Source organism: Apteryx mantelli, chromosome 19 (assembly GCF_036417845.1).
Source record: "Apteryx mantelli isolate bAptMan1 chromosome 19, bAptMan1.hap1, whole genome shotgun sequence".
Classification (NCBI taxonomy): domain Eukaryota; kingdom Metazoa; phylum Chordata; class Aves; order Apterygiformes; family Apterygidae; genus Apteryx; species Apteryx mantelli.
In genome coordinates this window covers 16,572,286-16,593,317 of record NC_089996.1, presented here as the reverse complement: position 1 = coordinate 16,593,317, position 21,032 = coordinate 16,572,286, and the positions used below count along the sequence as shown (strand labels likewise).

Below are 21,032 nucleotides of genomic sequence, written 5' to 3'. Positions count from 1 at the left end.
CACACATTTCTATATATAAACACACACTTGCATGCACGTGGCAAGCAGAAGCCAGCCCAGCTGCAGGGGACAGGGAGGAGGGGCAGTGATGTTGGGGGGGGGGGGTGCATTTCTCACCTCAGGGTTTGGTCTATAGGCCCCCAAAGGAAACACAGCCCTGATTTCAAGGTTTCGCTCAGCTCCGCTTAGTTCCAGTTCCTTCTGGAAGTTGGAATTGCACACTTATCCTAAGCCTCAAATGAATTAAAAAACAAAAAAACAAAAAAAACAACAACAAAGAAACAAAAACAAATGAATAAACAACCGTGAGAATCCCCCCCCCCCCCCCCCCCAAAAATGCCTCGACAAACTCTTTACATCTCTTTGGCAACAATAACTTAAAATCGCGGCAATGTGAGTTCAGTCAACAGCAAGTTTTGTTTTTAGGGGTTTTTTTTTCTTTTCTTTTTTTTTTTCCTTTCATTTAAATACAAAAATAGTCAGGTTGGCAGTTCCCTCCTTAGCTACATGTCTGGCACGGGGGCGACCCAGGCAGCCAGAGCGGGACCCTGCGCTTGCCGGTCCGCAGTGCTGAAGCCGACAGGCACGGCCCAGGAGAGCATGCCCAAATCCCATGGGGAGCCAGGCTGGCCCCAGGGCCACCCTCCCCGCCGGATTTTGCAGCACCGGAGCGATGGAGGAATGCCCCCATCGCCACCACCACCGTCGCCGCTGCAGCCCTGGCCAGGGAGCGAAGCAGGACGAGCTCGGAGGCTGCAAAGCCCCTGGCAGCGAGGACGAGACGGGACCTGCCGCCGGCGGCGCCGGGAAACCGCGTGGCTGGGGGCACGAAGCGGCCGGGGCCCCCGCTCCCGGCCATGGCATGGAGGTGCAGGACGGCCAAGCTCACTACACGGCGGGGAGAAGGGACGCGGGGAGGGGGGGACGTCACAGGGGGTCAAGAAGCCGGGGCAGGGGGACGTCGCTGGGTGGGGATCTGCAAATGTTAGCAAGGTCAGGGCACTACCCTTTAAATGCTATAATTTATATATATATATGTGTGTATATATATATATATATATTTTTGTCTATTTATACACACGCACACCCGCACTCGCACGCGCACGGCCGGCCGTCACCCACCGCCTTGCCCCGGGCCGCCCCGGCCCAGCTCCAACTAGCAGCAACAAACGAACTCCTTCCGATAAAATCTGCCTAAAAAAATAGAGCAAGGTCCCAGGAGTCCATGGGCCAGGCCCCACTCCCGGCCTCTGTCCGTCCGTCTGTCCTCTGCGGCCCCGAGGCGGATGCCGCTGCCAAGGGAAATCCCCGATGAGCAGGCGGGTGGCTCATTCCCTGTCGCCGTCCTCGCTGCTGCCTGGAATGGAGCGGAGAGGCAGCATGAGCGCCCAGTGTGTGGGGACAGGCACCATGGCCGGGCATCCTCCGGAACATGGGAATGGGATGCAGGACATGACCAGGCATCCTCTGGCACGCAGGGACGGGATGCAGGACATGGCTGGGCATCCTCAAGCATGCGGGGATGGGATGCAGGACATGGCCAGGCATCCTCCAGCACACGGGAATGGGATGCATGACACGGCCGGGCATCCTCTGGCACATAGGGACGGGATGCAGGACATGGCTGGGCATCCTCCGGCACACGGGAATGGGATGCAGGACATGGCTGGGCATCCTTGGGCACACGGGGATGGGATGCAGGACACGGCCGGGCATCCTCCGGTGTGCAGGGATGGGATGCGGGACATGGTGCTCCTGCAATGCCGAGCACCGTCCCAGGGCACGGCGCCGCCGGAGAGACTCACCTCCAACGGAGTCCATGTCGGAGTCGGAGACGTGGGTGATGGAGAAGCGGGAGACGGGGGCCGGCGAGACGGTGAAGCGGGAGAACTGGAGCGGCAGCACCTGCTTCTGGGCCGGCAGCAGGGAGGGGACAGCCGGGGGGGGCTCCGCCGGCGTCCCCGCCAGCGAGGACATCAGGGACGCCTTCACCGGCACGAGCGGGAAGTCGTCGTCCCACTCGAAGCCGCCGCCTGGGACGCGGAGGGAGAGGGCTGGGGCGGACGGGGATGCCGCCAGCCCCCCCCCTCGCCACCCCCCGCCACCCTCCGTCCCGGGGGGCCGCTCGCCCCCCCCCCCCTTACTCTCTTCAGACGCGTTCCCGTCCGAGGAGTCGTCCGAGGCGCTCAGCCTCTCCGCCGGGCTGCCGCTGGCCGGGGGCTGCCCCGGAGGCTCGGGGACGTCCGGGAAGCTCTGCTCGCCCAGCTCCCGCGTGGGACTTTCCTGGGCACGAGGAGACACGTTGGGAAACGACCCCCCCACCCCACCCCCCCCCAAAGCGGGGGCCCCTCGGCCCGGCCGAGCCCCTCACCTGGTCGAAGAGGTAGATGGTGACGTCGTCGAAGAAGGACACGGCCTTCTTCTTGCGCTCCAGGTCCTCGCAGAAGGAGGCCGAGAGCAGGCTGGGCATCTTGAGGAGGCTCCGCAGGTTCCTGGCGCTGTGGCTCTCGGCCACCACGATGGGCACGGCCGCCGGCTCGTCCTCGCTCTCCTCGCTCTGCTCCTGGATGTTGTAGCAGCGCAGCTCCTCGTCCGACTCATCGCTGTCCTCCGTGTCCTCCTCCTCCTCCTCGGGCTCCTCGCGCCGCTCCAGGGCGGCCAGCAGCAGGGAGCCGCCCGGCACCGACCGGCACGGACCCTCCGCCGGCGGCACCGGCCCGGGGTCCGCAGTCTGCTCGCCCCCAGCCTCGTCTCCCCCCAGTCCGCAGACGCCCCGGGACGCGGACGGGTCCCCCCGGGCCACCCCCTCGGGGCTCGCTGCCGCCGCGGACGAGGAGAAGATCTCGGGCGGCACGGAGCCTGCCGCGGCGCCGGCGACCGCGGGACACGCGTCCCTGCCGGGGCTCGGGGAGCCACCCGGCGCCGGCACCGCGTTGGCCGGGGGCTGCTCGGCGTTCTCCGTCTCTGTCCCCCGCGGCGGCTCCTCCGCCGCGCCGGGGGCCAGTCTCCAGTCTTGGGCGCGGGGACGGTTGTCCACCACCGGCGCATCGGAGCCGTCGCCGTCCTCGCGGCCCCGCTCGGCCTCAGCGTCGCCATCGGAGAAGTAGGCCGAGTCGCGGCAGGGGTTCTTCGCGGCCGGGCCGGGCGGCTCGGCGCCCGGGGGCGAGGGCAGCCGCGTCTCCGGGGCGGCGCCGTCCCCCTCGCCGCCCTTCCCCGGCGCGCTGAAGCCCTCGGGCTCGCGGGGCTCGTGCGGCTCCTTGAGGACGAACTCGGGCGACTCGTTGTTCTCGGTGTCGTAGCCGCTGTCGAGCGCCCGGGGCTGGCCGGGCGGCGCGAAGGCCGTGGGGCTGAAGCCCTCGCAGGAGCTGGCCGTGGACGGGATGTCCAGGGACTCCAGCGAGTCCGGCGTCCCCACCTGCTTCTGCAGCGACTTGAAGGCCGGGGCCACCTCCGCCCGCTCCGCGTAGTCACCGGAGAAGTCGGTGAAGACGCCGGAGGTGAGCTCCGCCGTGTCCTCGTCGCTCCCGTCGTCCGTGCTGGGGAAGCTGGCGCTGGAGAGGGTCTTGTCCGACGTCTGCTCCGCCTCGGGGCGCTGGCCGTCCTCGGCGGCAGCCGGCGCGGGGGCCTCCGGCGCGGGGCGGGCGCCGTCTCCGGGCTCGGCGGGCGCCGGCGGGACCGCGGGGCCGGCATCGCCTCCCGGCACGGACGCATCACAGAGCTGCCAGGCCAGGCACGGCGGGGAGGGCGAGGAGCCGCTGGCGCCGAGCAGAGCCGCCGGCTCCGGCCGGGATCCGCCGTCCTCGCCGGGGGGCTGCTCCGGCGGCACCCGCCGCACGGCCTGGCCCCGCGGGGAGCCGGCAGGCTGGGCTGGGTCACGCGGCACCGAGCCCAGCGGCTTGGCCATGAGCCCGCGGAAGGTGATCATGTGCCGGTAGCACCAGCTGTCGCCGGCGGCGGGCTGCCGGGCCGGTGGGCTGCTGCTGCCACTGCCGCCGCCACCGCTGTTGTTGTTGGAGGAGCTGTTGGAGGCCCAGGGCTGCCGCGGCGCCGGCGGCGGGCTCTCCTCACCGCAGCCAGCCCGCTTCCCCGGCGGCGAGACACCCAGCGGGTCAGCGAAGACGTCCCGCCGCCCGCCGGGGACGGGCCAGTCCCGGTGCCGGGCCACCATGCGCTCCATCTCCTCCTCCTCATCCTCCTCGTCGTCCTCCTCCTCCTCCTCGTCCTCCTCCAGCAGGTAGCGGTCGGCCCCGTCGCGGGCGGGCGGCTCGTAGCCGCGGGGCCGCGGCCGGCGGCAGGCGTAGGGGCCGCGCTCGGCGGGCTCCCAGGCGGCCGCGGGGCCCAGCAGCGGCTCCGTGCCCGGCGAGGCGGCGGCGGCGGCGGCAGCGACGGGGCTGTAGGCGCCGGCGTCGAGCTCGGCGCCGCCCTCCGCCGGCCCCTCGATGCGGATGTAGTACTCGCTGCTGAGCGAGGGGCTGTGGGCGCCCAGGATGGGCACCACGCCGGGCGCCGGCAGCCCCGCGCAGCCCTGCCGCTCGCAGGCGTAGCAGGAGGGCGAGAGGCCGAGGCCGAGGCGCCCCGCCGAGGCGGCCGGGTAGTAGAGCTCGTGGTAGCGGGCGGCGCTGCCGGGGCTCAGGGCGCCCAGCGGCGCCTGGAAGTGCTCGGTCTTGGTGTGCTCCCACTTGTACTCGAAGTTGAGGCCGTGGCTGGTCTCCATGACCGTGAGGACGTCGTCGCCGTCGGCCGGGAAGCCGTCGGCTGCGAACTGCTCCAGCAGCGGGAAGGAGGAGAGCTCAGCACCGGGGTGGCTGGCACCGGAGCCGCCGCCGTTGGGCTTCATGGAGTTCCAGCGCTTCTCGAACTCCTCCTCGGCCTCCGTGGCCCCTTTGGCGCAGAGGTAGGAGAGCAGCAGGTGGACCTCCTCCGCCGTCGGGCGCTGCTCGGGCTGCAGCCAGCAGAACTGCATCACCTCGTACCTGCCGCGGCGGAGAGCGGGCGGTCAGCGCCGGCCGCCCACCCGTGCCGTGTCCCCGGCACCCGTGCAAGCCATGGGGCCCATGCACGGCCACCTGCAAGACCCCCACGCATGGCCACCTGCAAAATCCTTGAGCATGACCATCTCCAAGACCCCCACGCATGGCCACCTGCAAAATCCCTGAGCATGACCATCTACAAGACCCCCGCGCACGGCCACCTGCAAGACCCGCATGTGCAGGGCCACGGCTCCCGACTCTGACACGCATCCCGGCCGCGGGGAGGACGGAGGACGGGCTCCTCACCAGCGCTCCGACAGCGACAGCTTCAGCTGGGGCTTGGGCAGCTTGAGCTGCTGCTCCTTGATGGCGTAGGCGAGCACTTGCCGGTCGGAGTAGTGGTCGTAGGGCTGGCTGCCCAGCTCAAAGAGCTCCCAGATGGTGACGCCCAGCGACCTGCGGGGCAAGGAGGAGCCCTTTGCATCCCCATGCCAGCCGGCAGCCTCAGGACCGCTCCACCACGGGGCCTCCCGGTGCTGCCCACCCCTGCACTTGTGCCTGCTCCACGTGGGCAGAGCCTGCGTCCTTGCACCACGTGGCCACCTCTCCTCCAGCCTGTGGACCACCAGCCCACGCAGTGGGCCCCCACGCACCCCACTCACCAGACGTTGCTGGCTTTGGTCTGGTCAACGATGAGCAGGTTGCCGTGGACCTCGTCGATGAGCTCGGGGGCGATCCAGCGCAGCGGCACCCACAGCTGGTCGGCCGTCACGAAGTAGTCGTCCTGCCAAGTATGCAGGGTCAGTACGAGAAGAGAACGTCAAACCTACGCGTAAGGGACCAGCACGCCGCGGCGCCCGCGGCCCCCCCCAGCCCTGCCCGCACCGACCGCCCCATGGCTTCGCCCCCTGGCCCCAATCCTCCCCGGGTCCCTGGCCCCGCAGCACGTGCTCCCCCCAGCGCATCCTTCTTCCCTCCCTGCCCCTTCCCACCATCTCCCCCTCCTAAGCCCCTACTGGACCCGCAGCCTCCTCCTGCCTCTCTCCCTCTCCTCCCCAACACCCCTGGGGACTGGCGTGCCAGGAGCTGCACGCAGGGACATGTCCCTGGCACGGAGAGGCGCCGCCAGGCTGCCTGGCGCTCCGCTGCACCGAGGGGCAGGCGCTGCCGGCACTCGGGGGGAAAAGCCCCTTGCGCACTCACGGAGAGCTGCCGGGCTGGGGAGCGCGAGTGCCTGCTGTGCCGGCCTGGGGATGGGAAGGGATGGGAAGGGGCGTGGGTGTGTGCACGCATGCGCAGCCCTGTGCAGTGCATGTGTGTGTGTGTGTGTGCGCGCAGCGTTGTGCAGTGTTTGTGCATGCAGAGCTCTGTGCGATGCTGTATCCGTGCACGCATACATGCAGAGCTGTGTGCAGTGTGCGTGTGTGCAGGGCTCTGCGCAGTGCCATACGTGTGCGTGCACACATGCACAGCCGTGTGCAGTCTGTGAGTGCATGAAGGGCTCTGTGCAGTGCCATATGCGTGTGCATATGTGCACAGCTCTGTGCTGTGCACCACGCATATGTGTGCCTATGCATGGCTCTGCGCAGTGCGAGTGTGTGTGTGGGGGCAGCACCATGGCCCGAGTCTCCCCGCGCCCAGCCCGAGTCGCGGCCCCGGCAGGAGCCGGCCGGGCGCTGCTGCGAGGTCCCGCTCTGCACCCCCCCTCCCGCACCCCGAGCAGCCTTACTTTGTACTTGCAGTGCGAGAGCCCGTAGTCCCCGATCTTGACGGTCAGGTCGGCGGTGAGCAGGCAGTTCCGCAGCGCCAGGTCACTGCCGGGGAGACACCGCGTCGCTGGGACCGGCGCGTGGGGCCGCCGGCAGCCCAAGCGGCAGGGAAGAGCCGGCGGCTCGCAGGCGAGGGCTGGGCGCAGCCGCCGGCGCGGGGCGAGCGGCCGCGCTGCCTGGCGCGGGGCGTGCCGATAACCAGCCACCAAGTGCACAGCAGGAATTCCTGCGCGGCGCTCCAGCTGCGCCGCGTCCCTCGCTCCATCCGTGGCGCGCGAAGCCAGGCAGAACGGAGGTTGCCCGGGCAACATAAGCCCTGGCATTTCCTAACGGTGCAGCTGGGCCGCGGGCCGGGCTGGGCGTGGAGGCGGCCACGCACCAGCCCTGCAGCGCCGCGCGCGGACGGGGAGCCCGCAGTGGGCACAGGCCGGTGCCTCCCACGGCAGCAGGCTCGGGAGGGCGACCCCGGGCGCAGGCAGCCAGGCAGGGCACCCGGTGGGGCGGGATGCCAGTAGGGATCTCCCGCTCCGGCGCACCCAGAGCCCCCGGGCCGCGGGGCTGCACCCCAGGGCGCCCCGCAGCCGCCCGCCAGCAGAGCCCGGCCGCGGCGGGGAAGGTCCGGCGGCCCCCGATGGCAGCGCACCCCCCTCCTCAACAAAATCACTGATGCTGGAGTCTCCGTGTGCAACTCACTCAGCACCAGGATATTGTTGGGCAGGAGGAGCAGGCGGTGGGGCGGGAGTCCCGGTGTGCCGTGCCGTGCCGTGCCGTGCCATGCCGCGCGGGGCGAGCCTACCTGTGGATGTAGTTGTTCCTGTGCAGGTGCAGCACGCCGCAGGCCACCTCGCACGCCATCCGCTGCAGGGTCAGGGGGTCCGGCGCCATGGAGTCGGCCCCCCGGCAGCTCCGCAGGTAGCCCTTCAGGTCGCCCTGGGGGGGGGGGGGCAGCGCCAGCCATCACCCCCCGCCCCCCCCGCGGTGGGGCGATGCTCGCAGCGGGATGCAGGACTCACCAGCGGGCAGAACTCCATGACCAGCAGGTAGGGGGTGACCTCGGCGCACTGGGCCAGGCACTGCAGCAGGTTGGTGTGCTGGAGAGCCCTGCGCGGGGCGGAGAGCGCGCGGGGCGCATGTCGGGCACGGCGCCGCGACGAGACCTCGCCGGCGCCTGGCGCCATCGGGCCGCGGGGAGCGCCGGGAACGCTCGGGAATGGGTACCACCACGTCCCAGCGCCCCGCGCCACAATGAGGCGCTTGTTCGGCGCCAGCGGGGCAGCGCGGCCCTCCCCTCGGCTTCCCCGCGACCTCGCTGCAACCCGCCGCCTCCGCGCCGCGGGCCGCCTCTCCGGCGACCACTGCGCTGCCTCCACCGTGCCGGGAAGGAGCCCCAGCATGGAGGGACGGTGGGGGCCGGGAGAGCACCCGGCTCGGCGCCGAGCCTACCTGTAGGGCTGCGCTTCCTCCAGGAACTGCATCTGGTCCTGCACGCTGGCGCTCACCTTCAGCTCCTTCACCACCACCTGGGTGCTGCTGATGCCCGAGTTCACCTCGCCCAGGAACACCTGCGGGCACCGGGCGGGCGCATCCCCCCCATCGTCACCGCCACCCCTCGCCCCCCCCCCCCGGCACCGGCACCGCCTCGCTCCGCCGGGGTGGCACCAGCGCCCCGTCCGGGTCCCGACCGGGCATCCCAAGGGGGTATGGAACGACCCTGGGGGGAGCGGAGCGGGGACCCGCAGCCCCCCTGCCCCTGCCCGTGCGCGTGCGCGGGGGCCGCTCTCACCTTCCCGAACCAGCCGTGCCCGATCTCCTTCAGGTACAGCAGGCTCTGCCGACCCAGGTCCGCGGACTTGAGGAGCTGCACTGTAAGGGAGCAGGTCCAGCTGGCCGCGCGCCCCGGCGCCCGCCCCGGCGCTGCCCGCTCGCCCCCTTACCCGCCTCTCGCGGCCGAGCCCCGGGGACCCCTCGGTGCCTCCGGCGGTGCCCTCCATGCCGGGGCACGCCGGGGCTCGGCGGCACGCTGGCATCCTCGCTGCCGCGGGCGGGTGGGCTCCCAACCCGGCAGGGATGCTCCGGCCGGTCCAGCGCCCGCAGCCGGGCGACTCTCCCCGGCTGCACCGGGGCAGCTGCTCCCCCCCAGCCCGGGCAGCCCCGGCGGGGCCGGGGAGAGCCGAGACCTGCCGAGCTGGCACCGGCGGATGGAGCCGGGCGCCTGGCGGGGCGCTGGCATTTAGCCCCTTTCCCCCGGCGCGGGACCGGCCCCCCCCCCCCCCCCGGCGCGGGACCGGCCCCCGGGCAGCAATGGAGCCATTGTGGGACCGGGCCGCCCAGTGCCGCCCAGCGCCGCGACACTGCGGCCATTCTCCGGCCGGGAGCGCCCGGCCCCCTCCGGATTCCTCTCCCACCCGCGGGCCCATCCACACGGACTGGGGGCCGGCGGGGCCCGGCGCCCCATGCACAGGGGACGGCGCCCGTCGGGGGGTCCCGGACCAGGCGCAGCTTTTGCCGAAGCCGGTGTCCCCCCCCCGTCCCTCCCTGCCGGCCCCCCCCCCGGCGCGGGGCTGGGGGGGTCCCGGTGCCGCTTACCTGAGCGTCCCGGCTGCTTGGCCATGGGCAGCGAGACCTCGGTGAGGGGCAGCACGTAGACCTCGGGGCCATGCTGCGGGGCGGGCGAGCCCTGCGCCGAGAAGTCGCCGGCGTAGTCGTCCCCCTCGGCGTTTTCAAACTCCTGCGCCGGGGCGGGGGGCAGAGAGCGAGCGGAGCGCGCTGGCCCCCGGCTGCCCCCCGCCGCCGCCGCCCGCCCCCGGCCGCCGAAGGCCGCCTCGGCCAGCAGGTAGCACAGGCTGAGCATCCCGCCGGCCCCGGCGCTGCCGCATGGTGCACGGCGCTGCGAGTCGCCGCCGGCCCCGCCGCTATATACCCGCCGCGGGGGCAAGCGGGGCTCCGCGCCCCCCCCCGGCCGCGGCCGCGCCGTTACACAAGGCGCCAGGTCCCCGTCCCCGTCCCCCCCCCGCCTGACCCCCGCCCCCCCGCGGGCGCCACAAGCCTCCACAAAAATCCCAGCAATTAGGGAAAAACTGTTTCTCCGGCACATTCTGTGCCTGTGAGGTCAGGGAGCCTCCCACCCCCGGGGGCGTGCGGGGTGGGACCGCGCGGCCTTTAACCATGCCCTGGCCTGGCCCCCGGCGCTGCGGGAGCCCCGCTGCCAGCAGGATACGGCCTGCAGCGGTGCTGAGCCTGGCTGGGGTCAGGATACGGCCTGCAGTGATGCTGAGCCCGGCTGGGTCAGGATACAGTTTGCAATGATGCTGAGCCCTGCAGCATCCAGGTCCCGTGCAGAGCAGGGAGCCTGGCTAGGGTCAGGATACAACCAGCAGCAGTGCTGAGCCTGGCTGGGGTCAGGATATGACCTGCAATGATGCTGAGCCCTGCAGCATCCAGGTCCCGTGCAGAGCAGGGAGCCCGGCTGGGGTCAGGATAGGGCCTGCAATGATGCTGAGCCCTGCAGCATCCAGGTCCCGTGCAGAGCAGGGAGCCCAGCTGGGGTCAGGATATGGCCTGCAGCGATGCTGAGCCCTGCAGCATCCAGCATCCAGGTCCCTTGAAGAGCAGGGAGCCCGGCTGGGGTCAGGATACAGCCTGAAATGATGCTGAGCCCAGCTGGGGTCAGGATATGGCCTGCAGCGGTGCTGAGCCCAGCGAGGGCATAGCCAGGGCACCGGGGGGGGGGGGGGCACGGAGCTCCCCTGTACAACACCAGCCTGACCGGGGCACATCTCGCGTCGGCCGTGGCAGCGGGGCCGCGTCCCGCACGTGGAGCAGAGCCGGGGACCCCCGTCCGTCCGTCCGTCCTGCTGAGAGCCCTCAGCTCCGCACGCGCGGGGCTGCAGCCCCCGGCCCGGCCCCGGCGCTCACCTTGAAGCCGATGTCCCCCTTCTTGCAGCACAGGCAGGCCAACATGAGGAAGATGAAGGTGAAGAGCCCGGAGAAGGAAACGGCCACGACGGCCAGCGAGGAGGACCAGGAGAGCTCGCTGAGCGGGGTGCCGTCTGCGGGGAGACGCGGGGGCGCCGGCATGAGCGGGGAGCGGGGGGGGATCCCGGCACCTGCGGGGACCCCCCCATCCCGGAGCCGCCGGGAACCCTGCGCCCGCCGGCACAGCCTGCCGGGGAGAAACGCCGCTCGGCAGGGCACCCCCAGGCACGCCGGCCACGGCACGAGGCCACGGCACCGCGGCGTTCCCGGTGCGCCCCGTGTGCCGGCGGAGCCCTCCTCATGGAGCAGCGGGGTCGGAGCACCGCGGGCAAAGCCGGCGGCCCCCCGGCACCAGGACACGCAGGGGCCGGAGCCGGGTGCCCCCCGCCGGCGGCGGCGTTTGCTGCCCAGCCGCACGCTCCCGCACTCCCGCGCGCCCTCAGCCCAGCGCTGCAGCTGCCACATTACTATTCCGCCCGGAGCCTCCCCGAACAACCGGCGCGATTGTGGCGGGAGGAAGCAGGAAGGCCGCGGAGCCACCGGGAGGGAGCCGCCGCGCTCCGAGGGGAACGGCTGGCGGAGCCGCGGCCGGAGCCAGGGCCGCCCCGATGGCCACGAGGAGCCGGGCGGCAGCGGGGAGGCGGCGCGTTATCCCAGCCCCCCGGCATCCCTCCCTCATCCGGCGGGGAGCCCCTCTCCGAGCCCCCAGGAGCACGGCACGGCCGGCAGGGAGCCCGGCCTCGCCACCATCCCCGCCACCTCGGCGCCTGCCCTTGGGAAAAGCGCCCAGGGGAGGCGGCAGGGCGGCGGGGGAAGCCCCGCGGTCCCAGCGGGAAGGTGGCTGCGCCGGCCCCGGCAGCGAGCAGCGGCACAGCCGGACCTTGGGAAAGTCTTGGCCGGAGCTCGCAAGGGAGCTCGAGAGCCATCTTCTAGTGCTGGTGGATGCGAGGGGGAACCTGGGAGGAGCCGGGGCGGCATTCTCCCTCCTTGCAGCCGGTTTCCATGGTGAACACACTTTGTGCGGCGAATGTCACCATTTTCCTTGGATAGCGGGACAGCGAGAGAGAAAATGACTCACTGAAAAGAGCCTTTTGAGCGTCGCCGGGGGAGCGGAGGGAAGCGGCAGAAGCTGTTCCGGCAGGGACCGTCGGCAGCGCCGCGCCGCGGCCTCGGCTCACGGCACGGGTTTTATTTTAAATGAACCAGCTCCCAAAAGGACGCAGCAGTGATGCCTGTTCTGTCCTGCCTCAGTTTCCCTCCCTGCCAAAGCAGCTGCGCGAGAGCCGTGACCAGCTGCTACGCGCCCGGGGCTGCGACGGCGGGTGCTGCTCGCCGGGGCCGGCGCCGCCCTCTCCCTGCCGGCATGGTGGAGGCGCTCGGCACGGCGGGGGCAGCACCGGCATCGCTTCGGAGGCCAGGCAGCCCGTCCGCACCGGGGCACGCGGGCAAACCGGCCTCGCCCCGGGGCCGCGCTGAGAACGGCCCGCTCGGTGCAGCGACCGGCCTGGCAGGAAGAGCCGGGCGGGCGAGCGCCCCGCGGGACCCACCGCATCGCGCGCGTAGCGAATGGCGCTGACGGGCGCCGGGGACTCGGCGGAGGGGCAGGGAGGCCCCCACGGCCATGAGCCACCCCGGCGGCGCCTGCGGAGCGATGCCACAGCCGTGCAGTGGGGCGATGCCACTGCTCCAGCGCCGGGCACCCGCCTGCGCCCCGGCTCCGGCCGGCGGGAGCGGAACAGGAGCGCGCCGAGCCCGGCGCGGCCGGGACGCAGCACGCAGCCTGTTGCATTGCCCACCCGGCTCCGCGCGCGGCCCCCGAGCGCCTGGTTCCCCAAAGGCCCGAGCAGGGCCGCCATCCCCACAGCAGGGACGCGGCCGGGGTCGCCCGCGGGGTCCTGGCGCTGCCGCCGCGGAGGCGGGAGCAGCCCTGCCCGGCTCCTTTGCTGACTCACGTTTGCCGAGCGCCTGCGGCCGCCTCGCCAGCCATCGCACGCCGCCGGCAGCGGGACCCGCGCCGGGCTCGGGGGATGCTGCGGCGGTGGCTCGCCTCCCCTCCACCACCGTGCCGAGCGGAGCGGAGCGGGATGCCGCGAGCTGTGGCTGACGTGTGCAGAAGGGAAGAGCCCGGGGCTTCCCGCAGAGCCCAGCAGCGGCTCCGCGGCTCCTGGCGCAGGGCAAAGCCTGCGTGCGGCCGGGTCAGCCGCAGACGCCCCGGGGCCACAGCACGGCACGGCACGGCAGCGCCGGCTCCTGCCGGCTGCACCGCGCCGCGCGCGAGAGCCCCTCTGGGCGGAAGCGGCATGCACAGACCCGAGCCGGCTGCGTCGTGCCCCGAAACGCCAGTGCGAGCCCGAAGAGAGGGGCCGAGCCCCAGCGCAGCGGCCGGCCCCCGCGCGAGGCGCCGGGCCCTGCCTCAGTTTCCCCCGCGGTGAGACGGCGCCGGCGGCCGCCCCTGCATCCCACGGCGGCACCCGAACTCGTGGGGCCCCGCGGAGGCGATGCTGCGCCGGGGGCTGCAGGAGCGGGCACGCGGGGGCAGGACTCGGCACACTCCGACGTCGGGGCTCCGGCTCCCACCACAGCACGTTTTCCCCTCTTCCTCCTCCTCCTCCTCACCAGGCCAGCGCCAGAGCAGAGCCCATCCCGCAGACACAGCCCTGGTAACAGTCTAATCCCCGGCGGGACAGAGGGCCCGGGTCCATGGGCGGCTTCCAGGAAAGCAATTTTCCACCCCAGAGGCCGGGCGCCGCGCTCGCCCGCGTGCACCCCGGCGGCGAGGAGCCGCCTGCTGCCATTTAGCCGCTGCCCCGAAGCCCGGCCGCGAGGAAGCGACGTCTCTTGGAGCTGCGACCCCGGAGACCTTTCCCATCCGAAGCAGCCCACGCCGCCAGGACAAGCTCTCCTGCCTCTAACCATCGGCTGGTTTTAAATGCAAGACACATTTCGTTAATCTATTCTCCTTATGCGTCTTTTAATGTGGGTTTGTTTAACCGATGCAAAAGTATTTTTAAAAGGATGGATTCTTGCCTCCTTATTCTGCTTTTATCATCTCAGGGTAAATTAGCAGTAAAAAAATAATTAGACGGAAAATAGAAAAGATCATTCGTCATTTTCTAACGTAATGAAATACAAAACAGGAATGTAATAGCAGGGGCTAAGCCGCATCACTGCTGGCCATGCACCAGGCACGTCAGGTTGATTAGGAACGAAAAATCAAGTCCCTGTATCAAAGCCTCTCCCGCTGCACAGCGGCGCTTCAGAAGCGTACAACCAACCACAGCCAACTTCTTCCTTCTTTTTCCACGAAAACAAGAATAAAAAATGCAAAGCAAGATGAAAACGGACTATTTAAATCGAATCCTAGTGCTCTCTGGTTTAGGCCAGGTTGGAGCCCCGCCGCGCCGGCGGGGAGGCTGCGGCCGCGTCGCCACCGGGTGCAGACCTATCCGGGCACCCGGCGAAGCGGCGCCCCACGGTGCCGGCGCCCGGCCCTCGGCTCCGGTGCGCGGAGAGGAGCTTTGACGTAGCGGCAGGAGGGAGGCGGCACGGAGCGGGGCAGCCTATTTTTATCAGAAACGATCGGTTACGAAACGCGACGCTGCAGCTCCGAAAGCAAGCGGCGGAGAGGAGCAGGGCCCCGCGCGAGAGCCGAGGGGGCTGCGGAGCCCCCGGCGCCGCGCCGCTCCAGAGGGCTCCCGCCAGCTCCCGGCGCCCGCGGGCAGCCCCGGCTCAGCCCTGCAGCGCCAGGCTGCACGCTGGAAACCTCCCTTTTCGCCCTTTCGCCCCCGGATGCCTCTGGCCGGTGCCAGCTGCATTGCCACGACCGCCCCCAGGGTCGCGAGGGCGACCGCTTCGTTTGCCGCATTTGTCTGCCCGGGAACTTTCCCGCGCCCCGGTAATTAAAGCAACCGGCTTTCGTAGGGCCGCTCGCTCGCGGCAGGCTGTGCAGGAGGAGGCCGGCTGCGGCTGGACGCCGGGACGGGCCCGGAAGCGGGACCTCGGGCATCGAGTTCATCCCGTCCCAAGCGCCGGCGGCAGCCGCTTTACGGGAAATCCCGAAGCCGCTCTCCATCCCCTCCGGCAGAAACCCCCGGCAGCGCCTCATGCTACCCGGAGCATCCCCGGCACCCTCCGCCCTGCTCCCGGGGGTTTCCCTCCGCGCGGCAGCAGCAGGGTCCAGAGTGCGCCGGGGCCGGTTCTCCCGCGCGGCTCCGCGGTTTAATCCCCGCGCTGCCCATAACCCGGGCTCGGGGCCGTGCAGTGTTTTATGGCTCAGCTGCTCACAAACGACGATGTTACAACAGCTCCCGCGCACGGAGCGGTGGCTCCCGGCGCCTTTGCCAGCCTCGGTGTCACCCGCGGGGCAGAAATCGGTTTGATGGCGGCGTTAAGAGTCACACATGTCTCATTCGACCGGAGCACCAGCGCTGTCCCCCGGAGGGGGGGATTTTTCCAACCCGGAGAATGAGCAAGGACGGAGGAGGGAGCGCGTAAGCGGGCGCGGGCCGGGCCGGCCGGGTGCACCGCATGTCGTTCACCACGCGTCTTGCCCCCTGCTGCCTCTCCCGGCAGATCTGAGCCCTTTCAACCCCGGCATATTAATTTCCCCTAATTGGCTTTGACAGGGATCCGGATCGCCGTCCAAAACGCAATCAGCCGTGCGCGCGGGGCGGGGGAGCACGGAGCGGGGAGGAGGAGGAGGAGGAGGGGGAGGAAGCGGCACCCTGGGGCGAGCGCAGCCAGCAGCCGCCGAGGCCGGCACCCCGGCGGAGCGGGGCCGGCGCCCTGCTGCACTGCAGCGCGGCCAGGAGCATCGCTGCCGCTCGGCTCCTCGCGCTTCGCACGGCGGCGCCTGCCTCCCTGCAGCAGCTGCTTGCGCCGCACCCCTGCAGGGCTCCCGGCCCCAAATCCGCCCTTTGCTTCCAAGCCCAGGCAGCGCCTTCCCCCTGCCCCCACCACGTCCCATCTGCGTTGCCGGGGACCCACAGCAGCGCTCTGCTCCGGATCTGGCAGCACGGCTGCAGCGAGGAGCACCACACACTTGTCCAGGAGCAATATGCACGTGTTCCTGTCCAGAAGCACCATGCACTTGTCCATGTCCAGGAGCACCATGCACTTGTCCATGTCCAGGAGCACCATGCACGTGTTCCTGTCCAAAAGCACCACACACTTGTCCATGTCCAGGAGCATCATGCACGTGTTCCTGTCCAGAAGCACCACACACTTGTCCATGTCCAGGAGCACCATGCACGTGTTCCTGTCCAGGAGCACCACACACTTGTCCAGGAGCACCATGCATGTGTTCCTGTCCAGGAGCACCACGCACTAGTCCAGGAGCATCATGCACGTGTTCCTGTCCAGGAGCACCACACACTTGTCCAGGAGCACCACGCATGTGTTCCTGTCCAGGAGCACCACACGCTTGTCCAGGAGCACCACGCACTTGTCCAGGAGCACCATGCACGTGTTCCTGTCCAGGAGCACCACACGCTTGTCCAGGAGCACCACGCACTTTTCCAGGAGCACCATGCACGTGTTCCTGTCCAGGAGCACCATACACTTGTCTAGGAGCACCACGCACTTGTCCAGGAGCACCACGCACTTGTCCAGGAGCACCACGCACTTGTCCATGGTGGGCAGCACCACACACACGTCTGGGAGCACAACATGCATGTCCCGGCCCCAGGTCCGGGCTGCCGTGGGTCCCGCCAGGTGCTCCGGCCCCTTTCCCATCACAGTAACGGTAATGCAGGGCTCGGAGCGGCGGCGCTCACGGAGCATCGCTGCGGGGGGAGGACGGCAGCTCGCGCCTGCTGGGCCCGCACACACAGGGCCCTCGTGCAGCCTCGCTCCCCGCCATCGCCAGCCCCGTGGGCTTGGCCAGACCAGAGCTGGGGAGCCAGAGCAGCTCCCGCAGCACGTCCGTCCATCCGTCCGCGTGTCCGTCCGAGCCACCCCAGGGCCAGCTGACGCCGTGCCGACATCGCAGCGCTCCCCTGCTCCGGAGCAGGGCAGCAGCCGCGCACGGGTGCTCCGGGGCTCCACGGCAGGCTGGATCTTCCCGCCTCGGCCGGCTGGAGGGAGGGGACAGCCGGCGTGGGGAGCTGGTGCGGGGCGGGCGATCGTCCTGCCCGGGGCGCCCGGGGCTCAGCTGAGCTCTGAGCCGGGCCGAGGCGGGTTTGCAGCCTTTGGAGACCCCGGCTCCGGCGAGGGGACGTGAACAGGAGCTGTGGCACGGCGGGACGGAGCGGCACTGCTCCGGGAGCGGAGAGCTGGGTGCACGTGCAGCCAGGCCACAGCCGGCCCCACTGCTCCGCCACTTTCCCAGGGTTATTTTGCTCTGAAAAGAAGCAAAGGAAGAAACACAAACGCTCTGCCCAGCCTGAGACACGGGGAAGCCCTGGGCTGGGACCAAGGGACATCGCGGCGCTGCGGGATGGGGAGCTGGGACGGGCACCGGCAGGACCCCTGTCCCGGCGGGAGCCCGGCTACCCCGCGCGGGGCCGGGGCCGGGGCCGGGCTGCAACGAGCCCTGCCGGTGGCATATTCCTGCTGCAGGGAAGCCCTGCCCCCGGGCCCGGCCGGGAACTGCCGGCGGGGAGGAAGGAGCTGGAGCACCGGCCGCCCCAGGATGCACCGAGCCCCCGAGCTTGCGCAGCCGCTCCGGAGCAGGGCAACGGCGCAGGGAGGCTGCGAAGGCAGAAAAACAGCCCTTTCCCACCATGCCGGGCCGGAGAGACGCCCTGCCGGCCCGAGGCAGCTGCCCCGGACTAGACTGCAGGATTTGGGTGCATTTGACCCCAAAGCGGAGAGCACCCAGTGTGGCTGGGGCTGGCGTTTCCCAGGCACCAGCTCACCAAGCACCCACGCGCCAGGATTTCCCGGTCCGGCCTGCAGATTAGTCAAGTGAGAACATCGGAGGCTCCAGGGGACCAGAAGCCGCAGGGGATGCGGATCTCATCTCCGGAGACCCCGGAGCCAGGCAGGAGAATGGCAGCAGACTGGGCAGCAAAAACGGGACAAAACCCACCGGAACAGGGGCCGCGCGGCTCGCTTCCCGCCTGCCCCTCAGCCCTGCGTCGCACCTGCCCGTGGCCTCATCCCGGGCAGCACCACGGGAAAATCCGGCCGGGAGCGTCGCTGCTCTCTTAAAAGGAGCCTGAAGCCCTCCGAGGTCCCTTCAAGCCTGCAGTGCCGTTCTCCTCCTCCTCCTCGCAAAGCGCCTCGTCCTCTCCTGTGCGGAAACCAGCAGACACCAGGAAAATCGGGCTGGCGACGGAGGCCAGCGAGGCCGAGCAGACGGGAAGCGCTGCCAAACGCACAAACCCAGCAAGCCCATGCAACCGAGGAGACATTTTTTCCCCCTTTAATTTCTTTCCCTGACAGTAATCGTAGGTGTCAGTTGTAACAGCAGCAGACAGAGTCCTGGATTCGGGAGCGTGCTCAGGCAGCACGGCGATAGGCAGCAGCATAAAACCTTCTTGCTTAAAGATTTTTATATCAAAAGTGTCCTGAAAATCCTCGGTTTGACAGGATTAGCATGGCAAAATGGGTGCTTCATGGAAACCCAGAGAAAAATCATACTGAGGGCCAAGGACGGTAAATACGTCTTCATTCCCAGCGTTCCAACATTTTAGATGCAAATCAGGAGGTTTCTTTCCTCACCTAAATCAATCCGCAGCAGGCTGTGGACAAGGCTCCAGCAGCAGAGCTGGTCCGGTGGCCGGGACTCGGCCCCTCACATCGCTCCCTGGACCCGGCCTGCCCGCAGGTACCAAACCGAGGGCGGACACACGGAGGTATTTTGCAAAGGAGGGAATGGAAATGAGAAATCCCGTTTTGTACAGATGCTGAAGCACTGCAGTGACATCCAAAGCTTTCACTGAGATCTCATCCAGCAAAGGAAACGCTTAGTTTCTTTTGCATTAATTTATTGATAAAGGACTTGATATAAAAGGCTCGGAGCCAGGCTGCCAGGTGGTGCGCTGCCAGACCCCGACACCGTTTTCTCTATTTTGGTAAACAAAGGGATGGTGCCGGGCGTGCTGCAAGCCCGGGGAGACGTTCGCCCTCGGGTCACTTTGGATTTCCTACACAGCCAGATTGGTGCCTGCTCCCGGGGGAGCCGGTCCTGCGCGAGGGCTTCGCGATAGCCTTTGCACGGGCGGCTCGGCACGTCGAGAGGAATCGGAGGTAGGAGCCCGATCTCCCTGCATTTCTCAGCAGCAGCAGATTAGCGAAATGCAGAGGAGAGGGGGAGGCTTCCGCTGCAACAGCCCCAAAACACACACACAAAAGCCAGCCCCTGCTCTGCCGCTGTGTTTGCAGCATGTTCCTGCAGATGCAACACAACCAAGGCCATAAAATAACTGCTTACATAACACCCTGCGCCTGATAACGCCTGCACGCCCGGCTGCCGGCGCCGCTGCCCGCTCACCCCCCTGCTCCCCAAAACACAGCCCGGCTACCCAGCGCTTCACCGAGGATCGCTGCCTTGCCCGGAGCGAGGTAAGGCGGGCGCCAGCCGCCGCCGCCGCAGCCCCCGGCGTCTCCTCCCGCTCCACCTCGCCATCCTCCTCGTTAGCGTTATTGCTGTTATCATTCCCGGTTTGGGATCGGACAAACGCCCCGGGGGAACACAACGCCGCGGAGCCCCACGAGCGGCCGCGGCAGCTGCGCCAAGACACCGCGGCGCGGCGCGGCCCCGCCGGACGCTTCCCGGGGAGAAGCGGGCAGCGGCGCCCGGCGGGACCCGGGGCGGATTCGCGTCCGTGCGGAGCCGGCGGCCGGCAGCGCGGGGGGCTCCGCGGGCAGGGGCCGGGAAAGCGCCGGGAAAGCCCCGGCGGGGGATCCCGGGCGTCGGAGCGGAGCGGAGCGGAGCGCGGCGGGGCGGCCCCGGCGCCGCGGCACTCACCGGGGTCGAAGTGGGAGCTGAAGGCGAGGCTGGGGCTGAGGAAGGCGGCCGACATGGCAGCGGCGGCGGCGGCGGCGGCGAGGCGGCCCATGGCCGGCGGCGGCGGCGGGAGCCTCACGGCCGCCCGGCTGCCGGGGCCGCGCCGCGACGCGCCGCGCGGCTCCCGCGGCCCCGCGCTGGGCTCGGCGGCGGCGGCGGCGGCGGCGGCGGCTCCTCCTCCATGGCGGCTGCCGCGGCCCTGCGCCCCGAGCCCGGGGAGGGGCCGCGCCGCCGCCGCCGCCGCCGCCGCCGCCGAGCGAGAGAGCGAGCGAGCGAGCGGCTCGGGCGGGGGGAGGCGCCGCAGCCCCCGGCTCGGTCCGACCCGAGCGGGGGGAGCCGGGACCCCCTGCCCCACGGCGGGGCGTCAGGGACCCCCAGCCCCGTGGCAGGGCATCAGGGACCCCCCTGCAGCCCCACGGTGGGGGATCAGGGACCCTCAGCCCCATGGGACCCCCAGCTCCATGGCAGGGGATCAGGGACCCCCAGCCCCGTGGGATCCCCAGCCCCATGGTGGGGGATCAGGGACACGCACACCCCCAGCCCCATGGCAGGGCGTCAGGGACCCCCCTGCAGCCCCACGGTGGGGGGATCAGGGACCCTCAGCCCCACAGCAGAGCATCGGGACCCCTTGCCCCATGGGACCCCCAGCTCCATGGTAGGAGATCAGGGACTCCCAGCCCCACGGTGGGGCATCAGGGACCCCCAACTCCATGGTGGGGGATCAGGGACCCCCAGCACCGCAGCAGAGCATCAGGGACCCCCAGCCCCGTGGGACCCCCTGCCCCATGGCAGGGAATCAAGGACCCTCTGCCCCATGGCAGGGGATCAGGGACACACACACCCCCAGCCCCACAGCGGGGCATCGGGGACCCCACCAGTTCTGTGCCGGGGCAGTCAGGACCCCAAGCCCCATAGCAGGGACCTGGCACACACACACACCCCCCAGCCCCATGGCAGGGGATGAGGGACCCCACCAGTTCTGTGGCAGGACAGCCAGGACCCCCAGCCCCATGGCAGGGATCTGGGGCCCCCAGCCCCATGGGGGACACCCAGCCCCATGGCAGCGCAGCCCTGCCCCAGCCCTATGGCAGGGGATCTGGGACCCCCAGCCCCATAGTGGGGGATCAGGGACCCCCAGCCCCATGGCAGCGCAGCCCCAGCCCCAGCCCAGCGGTGGAGCCATTCGGTGCCCACCTGCACCCGCAGCGCTATCTTCCCCAGCCCCACGGGATGGGACAGGCCGTGGGGCAGCAGGGGCACAGCAGTGCTCTGCGTCCTGCGTGGGTACCACCTGGCTCAGCCCCACAGCCCCGTGCCATGGGGCAGCCTGGGCCACCCGGCCAGGGAAGAGCCCCTGGCTCTGCC

The 21,032-nt window shown here is 69.9% G+C and overlaps 1 protein-coding gene across 1 annotated transcript; it reads right to left on the bottom strand.

Annotated features, from left to right (window-relative positions):
* Window positions 1-323: 323 nt before the first annotated feature.
* AATK (apoptosis associated tyrosine kinase) lies at window positions 324-19,719 on the bottom strand. The gene is made up of 14 exons (XM_067308640.1): window positions 19,629-19,719; window positions 10,655-10,788; window positions 9,326-9,467; window positions 8,523-8,602; window positions 8,183-8,301; window positions 7,753-7,840; window positions 7,536-7,669; window positions 6,700-6,784; window positions 5,633-5,754; window positions 5,277-5,426; window positions 2,372-4,973; window positions 2,145-2,283; window positions 1,806-2,033; window positions 324-1,357 (listed from the first exon to the last, which is right to left on the bottom strand). Exons 1-14 carry the CDS (start codon window positions 19,717-19,719, stop codon window positions 1,329-1,331), a joined length of 4,143 nt encoding a protein of 1,380 aa, XP_067164741.1. The 3' UTR covers window positions 324-1,328.
* Between the last annotated feature and the right edge of the window lie 1,313 nt (window positions 19,720-21,032).

Bases quoted from the DNA above. Each gene is read 5' to 3' on its own strand.
- AATK (XM_067308640.1), bottom strand. From the start codon at position 19,719: ATGGGCCGCCTCGCCGCCGCCGCCGCCGCCGCTGCCATGTCGGCCGCC. The intron at 8,603-9,325 runs GTAAGCGGCACC...GCTCCCTTACAG, and splicing joins CAAGCAGCCGGGACGCTCAG to TGCAGCTCCTCAAGTCCGCG. The intron at 5,755-6,699 runs GTAAGGCTGCTC...CATACTTGGCAG, and splicing joins TCTCGCACTGCAAGTACAAA to GACGACTACTTCGTGACGGC.